Raw genomic sequence first — 9,914 nt, 5'->3', positions numbered from 1 at the left:
TTCTGAGTAACAAGCTTGCATAGAGTGATGTTTATTTGAACCCTGAGAACCTGAGGATCTCCCTGATGAATGCATCTTGTTTTTTTGTTTTTGGTTCCATGTACAACTGTGGTCAACACTTGTCAGTCATATTACAAGTTGCAGTTTAATTGGAAATGGATCATAGTTTTATGCACTGCCCTATCAGCCAAATCATGAGCCATTTTGAATTTGTAGAATTTCTAGGTCAATACTTAAACACATATTAAATATAAAACCCAGTTAAATATTGCAAAAATACTCTTATTTGTGGGGGGGAAAAAAAATCAAGCTTTCAGAATTGAAATGCTGCCAACATTACAGTCTTTGTCTGGTCCACACTCATGAGTATCTTTTTTCAAAGTAAACCAACATCACTGTGAACATTTAAGAATCTTTAATTCACACTAGTAATAAAATTGCATTACATTTTTCATAAAATAAATGTTCCAGTTTATATATACAGAAAAAACAGACTGTACAGACCCTTCCAGGAGCCATACCCAAAAGGTAAAACAGACCTCACAAACATACAGGCAATACAGTGCTCAGCTAAGCAGGCACAACTGTACATCTAACTTGTAACTGCTCAGTATGGGGGTGGGGAAGAGGGCAAAAAAAGTATGACATTTACAATACAGTCCTTCGGGACCAATAAGGATTAAAAAGTATTGCAGGCAAGCAGACAGACGCTCTTCACTTGCAGTGCCTTAGAACATCCATCCAGTGTGGGTTCAGCACCCAAGCAGCTATTGAACCTGGGTTTCAAAGCTTCCATTGAGCTGGCCTTCCTCATAGTCCACCTGACAGAGAATCATGTTGTTCTTTAGGAAAAATTTATCCCCCACGCAAAACCTGAAATAAAAAGAGCACATGCTTTTAAAAGACACAGCCAGGCGGAAGACCGGCTTGCCACCCCACCTGAAGAAGGGACCTTTATTTTCCTTCATAAAGATCTCACTGTGTTGTTAACACCTTTCCTTTCTGTCCACTTGCAGCTGATTTCTCATACGTTGTAGTAGTTGGTGTTTTCTGTGGAATTATTACATTCTCTTGGTTGGACTGTATTTTGTTTCCTAATGGTCCATTGTACGAAGCCCCTTTTAATTTGACCATGAAGGTGCTTTTTAAATAAAATTCATTGTTGCAGACGTTATACTATTTCAAGGCACGTAAACATGAGGCCTGGCATCAAGCGAAACCATGCTCTCACTCCCAGTCCTGGCACACTCATCACATTGGTTTCCTAGGAAACAGGCCACAGGGCCAGTGCTCCACACAACATTTTGGTGCCAAAATTTTAAATGCATCTTTTTTCTCCTTTCTCGTCCAACCAAATTGAGGGGGAGAAAAAGTTCCAATTGCTTTGTTACATTGCACAAATAAAGCTTTTTTGAAAATAGGAAAACCATTTACATTCCCAGCCCTCCTATTTATTGAAAAGAAGTTAGTTGTATAAATGATTATATACTGAGAAGCATTAAGAATATAACAAATGAGTACTGGTGTTTATAATGCCTCTCAGTATATACACTGGTATATACAGTAGCTGCTCATTAAGCAGTTGAACTAAATACTAGATTGATGTGGTTTGTTTTGTGAATTTTGCCACTGTAATCCCTGAACAGCAGGAGCAGTGCATGCAGTCACATTTTAAAGGCTGTTCAACACGTGTTACGATATACATTATGCCTGTAAAATGGAATTTGGACATGCATCACTGGGTGGAGAACACTTTGCACTTTTCTGCACATTGCAGTGCCAAAAACTGACCTTCTCCATCCACAGACAGTGAGCTAACATCACAGGCTTGTAGCTTGAGGACAGAGCTCACCCTTGCAATATGTAGAGATTCCAGATTTCAATTACAGACTGCGACAGGGGAATAGGAAGGCAAAGCTTCTGTTGTGTATTTGGTGCAGTAGGAATGTCACTGGGAAAAAGGTGTTAAAAAGAGGGCTCTAAACATTTTTTCCAGATGGATTCCTTTGCTTTCAGGTGAACACTGAAATGTTGGACCCCGAGCTGACTTAACAGAAATGGGTTTCAAACTTTAGTAACGTATTAGGTTTGTAACATGCAAGATTGTATGTAAATCCTTAAGCCAGTTCAGTTTGCTTAGTATTAATTTATAAGTGCTAGCATGAGCCCACACATACTGTATGTGCCTCGTATAACCCAGTGTACCTTTGTTAGGCATTTACCTCTTGGTGTGTTATACAAATATTTTGTTCGGCATTACTGTAAACTGGATCCTTTAGAATTATGTATTTTAGGGGCAGCTTTAGTGCTGGTGGCTCACATTGGCATCACAGTAAAAAATACTAAAAAAAAAAATCCAAAATCCTGTAGATTTCAGGAGAAGCTGGATAAAATTGTGAATGCCGAGTCCTAGTGGTGAAGGTTTCATGAGCTTTCTCCATTGGCTGAGAACTTCAGGTTATTTCAACTTGTATAATTCCATTACCATCTGCATTCACCAACTTTCTTCACTCATTTTTTGCCACTGTTTGCAGTCTGTTTTTTAAACTTTCAAAGTTTGATCCCAATCATTATCAATCGCTTGCCAGCTATGTTAATTCTTCTGTACAGTCAGAACAAAATTTATTTTTTTAAAGGTTTTCCAAGCTTTTAATCCCAGGACTAGACCAAAATAGATTGAAAGTGTACCGTTTTAAACAATATAATAATGAAATCAGAACACCTAATAAAAGATGACACTGGCTGAAATGTCAGAGTTGACTACTGGACAATAACTGAAAAACATTTAAAAGCCTTTTTCTCTTTTAATATAACTAGACTAATGTTTGAGTTGGTTGCCATTTCAGGATAGCATTATAGATTTCAAAAGGTCATCTTCCACAGCCACGATGTGTTTCACCTTACCTCTGGTTACAAAGCTGACAGGCAAAACAGTCCAAATGGTAAACATTATCTCTCGCTCTCATCACCATTTCAAAGGCTGGGATCAATTTACTACAGGCTGCGCAGTTCCCTGTAGTACCAAAGAGCCTGAAAAACAAAGATCCAAAATAGTCAGGTACCAAGCTGAGTGTTAATAACATTCTGAGAGTTCCCGTAATTAAAAAAAATAATGCAGTACACAAATCTATCTTGGTACACACATGATGTTTTTTTTTTGTTAATGAGGGTACAAACCTAGATGTTAATTCTTTGCTAATGATCTAATTAAAGTTATCACATGGCTCTAATCCCCTTCTTCAAAGAGTTGTTCCTTCCACATTGCAAAAGAAAAGAAAGTGGGTCTGAGGCAACCAATTGAATTGTTTAAAGTTTTTTTTTTCTTTAAACCAATATAACTAATGAGACTTAGCTTGTGCACAATCCAGCTGGATTTTACACAGGGGGCTACATTCTAGAAGGTAGTCTAAAGTTCAAAAGATTCATGTACTAAGAATACACTTTTTCCAAGATGGTAAAAACACTGAAGACTGATAACTTTGGAGAGGTAACAAAAGTCTGTCAGCTCCAGCATGTGTGCAGAATGGACCCTGTCACTTCAGTTTCTGTTTAGGTAAACTGTCTAGCATTTTAGGTAGAAGCCAATCCATCAAGGTTTCAGCCTTGTGAAACCAACGTTTGTAAATACCTTCCAAGCAGGGGGAAATTAACCATTTTCCTCAGAATTTACCAAGGGACTGACCTTATGTTTAATTTGAAGAACTTTTATCATAGATCTAGCATGCACGTTGTTCTAAGGATTATAAAGAAATCATCCAGATTAAAAAGAGAGGCAAAAGTGATAGCTGATTGTCATTTCAACAAAGGTGAACATTTTTGTAAACCATATACTGTATGTTTGAGTATTGTTAAAATGAAAGTTACAGTATCTAAAGTTAAGAGACAAAACCAAATTTCTGGAAACTCTGCAATTAGGATAAAGTTTTACTTACACCGACATTATTGGAGTGTCACCCATCTAACAGTATGACTTTTGTGTTGCTTTTAGAGGTTGTTGTAAAAACAATTAGTAGTTCTATAACAGGAACACGGTAATATGTGATTGTGCAGTATGAAGGGCTAGAGAACACAAACTGACTTTTACCAGGTTTAAAATCTACTGAAAAGTACAAAACAATGTATAATTGACCTGTAACATGTTGATAAATTGAAACATGTATGCACACAAGTCCTTCCTCACAAAACAACAGATCATCCACTCAGTGCATACAGTAAGTTATGGTCACAGCCTAAGAATCACAGTTGACTATTCTTAATTCACAAGCAGATACATTTGATCAATTCAACCATCTTCCAACAGACTCTTTGTTACAGTACACATCATATAGGACTGACACATGTAACCTGATGGCTTTAACTCAGCTGCAGAATGTGTATGTTTTTAAATGGTCTGTTATGTTCAGTTTTTGCAGGTCTCAGCAGCACTTTCAGCACTGACTCAAGTCTTCAAAAAAGCATCACCAAACAACAGCAGCAGATATTAATATCTTGGCAAATATTAACTGCACTTCAATCTAACTTTGTTTTCCCATCTACTTAAATAGTCATATTTACTCACATCAGGATCATTACAAAACAACTTCCCTTGATGTTGAACAGTGAATACAAACATTGGGGATTGTATAAATATGAAACTCAGAAAGGCTTGTCATTAAAATTCCTGTTTATAATTGGCCATTCAAATGATATGCTTCATTCTTTGGGGAAAATGTTTTGGTTGATGGTACCGATCTCTAGGACCCTTATAGTTTAAGAAATTTAACTTAGGTTTTTAGTATCTGCTTGTATTATGTTTAGAATAATAATTTTCTTGTGGAGCTTTTCAGTTAAATTCTTCCATGGAGGATTTTTTTTCCCAAAGAATCTGTAATGCATATACCATATCCTTGCTGTGGTTATCTATGATTATTACAGCTCATGTCCTTCACCTCTTCCTGTATTTTACTGTAGTTAAAAATACCTGTCAAAAATGCTGTTTTACAGGTTGCAGTCATTTACTTTTTTATATATGGCCATAGCATAGTAAATGGGATCATTTTTAGTTACAGATGAAGGACTTTTTTGCATAAGCCAAAAAATGATCTGAGGTCTTTAAATGTATGTATTCAGTATTTCTAATTTCTTTGTGTTGATGCTGTATTATTTTTAAGTCAGCCTTTTGAGAAGTTTTCTCCTGCTTTCAATGTTCAGATCATTTTAGAATATGAACTTGCATGGATTCAGCAGCCATAAAAGATAAAACTAGAGTTACCCACTTATGCTGTACTTCATAGTCTTCTGTGTTATATGAGCTTGTCTGAAAGCAAACAGTTGTCTTTTGCTAGACACAAGATCTATGGTTTATTATGAAATGCAAAGCTTGCAGGGGTTTTGGCAGACAAAGGAACATGTGAATGCAGTACTAAGCTGTAATTTGAAGTAATCAATTGGTAAGACCAAGCGCAACCAAAGATGTTTGTAAATGTTGTGATATTGTTTTCCCCATTCATGATCAGAAAGATTTAAAGCTATTTAAAAAAGCTTCTCTGTCTAAACATTGCTTAACATTTACCATAAATTGAATATTAAAGCCTTAACCCTAGAGAGGAATCAAAACTTTTAATTTGAAGTGAAGAGCCCCCAAGTGCAAGATCAGCAATAAAATCCGAACTAAAAACCAAATAGAATGTAAGAGAGGCACTTTACACAAAGATGTGGAAGTATGGAAAAGATGCCCATCCTCACTGTCAAAGTTAATACCCTGCCATTTCCCCCCGAATTGGATGAATGGCATCCTCTTATTTATAACTCATGTCCTTAAAATTCAAGTGTTAAAAAACACTTTGTAACTCATTATAAAGGTGTTTCACAAAAAAAGGCACATTTACATTTATTTTAAAGTGCATGTTATTTTTAGACATTCTTATATTGTTTGTCCAATTTTTAAAATATGCACTTGGAAAAATTGCTCTTATGTTCGTAGCTTATGAAAGAGTTCAGAAGTAATAAGTAGCAAAGATCCTTTAAGGAGCCCTTCTTAGTTATGTGAAGGGATTCTCATCAATCTCAAAGCAGTCAATTCACTTGCATTACCTTTAGGTAAAAATTGAGACTAGTATTTCTAATGAAACCTTAAATTCTGCAGCTTTGTAGCTCATCATTTAAGAGCTGTTAGGTGAGTTATCTTTTCTACTAATGTAAAACAAATGAGTTAGAAGAAGCAGTGACTTTTAGTATATAAATATTTTAAGTGAGTGTTTTCCCAGTAATTTATTTCCTCGGTTTTTGAACTGATCATAAGAAAAAAGGAAATTCCCTGAAATTTCTTGCAATTTAAAAAAAACATGAGTGACAATCCTTAAAAACATAATGGGAATATCCACTCCAAGCAAACAATTGTGTTTTGGAATTCTCCACTGCAATACCATACTTTTAATTAAGAAACAGAACCACAGTTCATAGTCAGATTTTTCATGTTGGTTAAAGATGTGGTTGTTTTTTTGGAGCTGTAAGATAGCTCCTAAAATGACAAACCACTCTCATTTGGTCAGAGGAAAACATTTAGACATGTAGTAGGCCTTTTGAGTTGAGTTTAATTTAAACAAAGTAGGGGTCCAAACCCAAAGCTATCTGCATTTTAAACCCCCCCTCCTTCTTCTTCTGTCTAAATCTATAAAAAGAAAAATGTGGATTAGCCGAGACAGATGTTCACTAAACTGTTTGAACAAACAGCCCAGGCAACTTCAGAAAGTCCTCTAATGCTTCCATCACCTGCTTGTCTTTGTTCACGTTTCTTTGTGAACTTGCTCCAGTGTTTCGTGTTGAAGACCTGCATTTCCATACCTTTGAGGATTATTTCCTTTTCTATGTATGCAGGTCTGTCAAATTAAATGTACAGGACTGTGATTAATGGAAAGCAAAGTTTTGACCTCTTTTAAGCATTAAGATGTCTGTTTTTGAAGATATAACGGTCCCAGTACATTCTAAAACAAATGCTTTTGAGAGAGCCATAAAAGATTTTCTAGAGTTTTTGCTGACTTGAAATCATACTAAATTTAAATGCAGTAAACCCATCTGGCACTTATTTTGTTTCTACATTCTAAGAGGCAACAATAAAATGCTCTTGTTGACATCTGACAATACCACAAAGATCACAAGTAAAAAGCCTGCATTATTGCCAATAGAACAGTTCTGATTTGACTCAGAAATCAGGGTATTTGCAGTGGAGTTAAAAAAAATAATTTTAATTAAAAATTCTTAGCTTTGATAAGTGGATGACTAATCTATTTCTTTTAATATATTTAATAGCTACAAGATAAAACCATTTCAGGCCCTCAGTCCTGGCAATCAAAAGCATGACAGGTTACTCAACCTTGTATCACTAGGTCAGAGAATTCGCAGCCCAGAAATATGAAACAGCTAATTAATCTATTGTTCTCCTCAGTAATGAAACAGAGTGGCAAAAATACTAATAACCTCAGCTTTTTATTAAGTGAATTGAATGTCAAGTGGATTCAGAAACTTCAACGTGATGTTTAGGCAACATTTCCAGTCTGCAGCAAATGTTCATTATGTACCCATGTTTCTGAAGGACAAACACACAAGGAGGTGCTCTGTACAGCCTCTCATAATTAATGTGCACATGGCAGTTTTCCAAAAAGAGGAATAAAATGCTTTTGATCCACTCGCCTGAATTTAATGAACTGCCAAAATATAAAGAAGTGTAATGCTACACAAGGCTTCAACTTGTTCCTGAGGTGAGCAGATGCATTTCCCCAGTATCACAGAATTAAGTAGACTGTAAGAATACATTTTCCTTTACTTCTAACACACATTACTTGAATAATAAGCTCATTCTGCAACAAATTGAAATGTAAGACACTACCATTTTTCACAAAATGCCCAAAAACTTATTGTAAATTATGGTGCTATATTGTAGCAAGGAAATCGCCTGGGGTATATCCACCTGTTTAGCAGTATATTTAATTTAATTGCTTTCAAATTGCTTGGAAGTATGGGCAAGGTAAATGCTCATTTACAAGCCCACTGTGCTGTAGTTAAGTGTCAGGAGAGGTCTAACACATAGTGGCACTTTTTTGGAACATATCTTGATCCTTTAAGTCAATGAATTGCCAGTTTACATTTGAAATATGTGATTAGCTGGACTTTGCAAATCCCTGGGTGATGTTCCTTGAGAGCTACATCATTCCTCCAGTAGATGCTTGTTGTGCTGTTCAGACTTCGTGATGTCAGAAGGTTGTGACAGTATACTTATAGTAAATCCCAATTTGAAGAACTATTGGAGATTCTGAATATGTGATTTAAAAAAAAAAGTTGGTGATTCCAAATTTAAATATTAAAAAACATGACTGAATTATCTTTGTCATTCTAGTGTAATGTTGGAATCAGAAGTATATTTAGCTGTGTATGTCAGAAATTAAACTGCTTAATGGCAAGGACTAGTTTTCCAGCCTCGCCATAAGAAACTTGAGAGCTATCCATTTCAGAACCAGTATTCTTACTGTTCATCTCCACTTCCTGCAGTTTCATTTTTTTTTTTACCATAACCCGAAGCTGACGCCTTCACTCTTCTTTTTAGAGCCCGACACTAGGCTAGCCTCAGGGCATGCGCGTTCAACCCTCCCAGCAGCTTCACGTTTTAATTATGTGAGGCATATCTAAGATGTGATCATAGCCTTTTTAAAAAGGCTGGGAGTAGAAACGGGGGCTCACTTTTTAAAAAATTAACACGCTTTTAGAGCATCATATTTAATTGTGCCAAATGCAGTAACCGTCTCCTCCAGTCATTACATATATTTTTTATTATCTCATCCTTGCCATCTGCACCTTTCAAGGGCAGTCCGAGTCTTGGTGAACCTCTTTAGACTGCATCTTAACAGCATTAACTTTTCAGAGAAATGTGATGGATGTTAATGCCTCTTCCTCACACCTCGCCATCCCAGATAGTTACTAAGTAGTATCTGTGCTGCCGAGTGGTCATTCTCGTATCCACAGCTGTAAAACTAAATGGACAAGTGGGGAGGTTGAAGACAGTGGTGTCGGCCCATGGGGCCCAAGGGACCAGTCTAGAAGATAAATAGTAGGATCTCAGTAGGAAGCCCAAGGGAGCAAGACTTAACGCCTGGGAAATAATCATGTTTAATTTAGCGAGCAGATGGCAGAAAAAAGCTGGAGTCTTTGAGGTTGACACCAAGCTGCCTTGAGTGCAAACAGCGAGCATAAGACTATGCTACACTGTTTCACTTCTGGCAGTTTCCCCCTCACTAAGTTCACTATGGCCTGTAAACTGTATATTGCATATTAACACCCAACGCATTGGAAAGCAAGCACATGATTGGGATGTCAGTTCCAACTTGAGGAAAAAAAAAGATGATTGGAAGAAAACGGCTAAAAAAATAAAATCTTGGAACAGTTCGGTAAACAAAATAGGTAAACAATAATACTTCTGAGTTTCTGCTGTCTGGAAATCGAATACTGCCAGTCTGTTCTCAGAAAGTTAATCAGGCTGACACTATTTATTTCATTTTAAATACATTATTTTACAAATAAGTCCCGCAGTGTCGGGTTTAGAGTGAAATTCTGCGGGGTTGACTTAGTTCACTGCTGAAGAGTTTCGTTCGCAGTGAGCCCCCACCCCAGTTTAATGTTATGGTGACGTATCAGTCAGTGTCCTCCTACAGTTCTTACCTCAAGTAATCCCTGCGGCAGAGGATAAGGTTTGCTTTTGTGTACAGGGTGGAGCCCACCTCACCCAAACGGCAGTCACAGCAGGCACATTTTAGACAGTCCTCGTGCCAGTATTTGTCCAGAGCCTTGAGCAAGTACCGGTCTTTAATCTTCCTGTTGCAGCCTGCACACCCTTTCTGTTTCCCTTTGGGCTGTACAGAGAGCATGGGTACACCTGTAACGATAAG

At 36.9% G+C, this 9,914-nt stretch overlaps 1 protein-coding gene across 1 annotated transcript in view; it reads right to left on the bottom strand.

Moving 5' to 3' along the window:
• Positions 1-398: 398 nt before the first annotated feature.
• The window catches only part of lmo1 (LIM domain only 1), a 29,473-nt gene continuing 19,957 nt past the window's right edge, over positions 399-9,914 (bottom strand). The window contains exons 2-4 of the mRNA XM_006642489.3: positions 9,688-9,901; positions 2,905-3,030; positions 399-873 (exon numbers count right to left, since the gene is read on the bottom strand). Of these exons, the coding sequence (XP_006642552.2) occupies positions 768-873; positions 2,905-3,030; positions 9,688-9,901 (446 nt within the window). The 3' untranslated portion in view covers positions 399-767. The remainder of the gene's footprint in view (positions 874-2,904; positions 3,031-9,687; positions 9,902-9,914) is intronic.

The sequence above is a fragment of the Lepisosteus oculatus genome, chromosome 21 (assembly GCF_040954835.1).
Source record: "Lepisosteus oculatus isolate fLepOcu1 chromosome 21, fLepOcu1.hap2, whole genome shotgun sequence".
Taxonomy (NCBI): Eukaryota; Metazoa; Chordata; class Actinopteri; order Semionotiformes; family Lepisosteidae; genus Lepisosteus; species Lepisosteus oculatus.
Note: the sequence above shows the minus strand (reverse complement) of the source record. Positions and strands in the feature narration are given on the sequence as shown.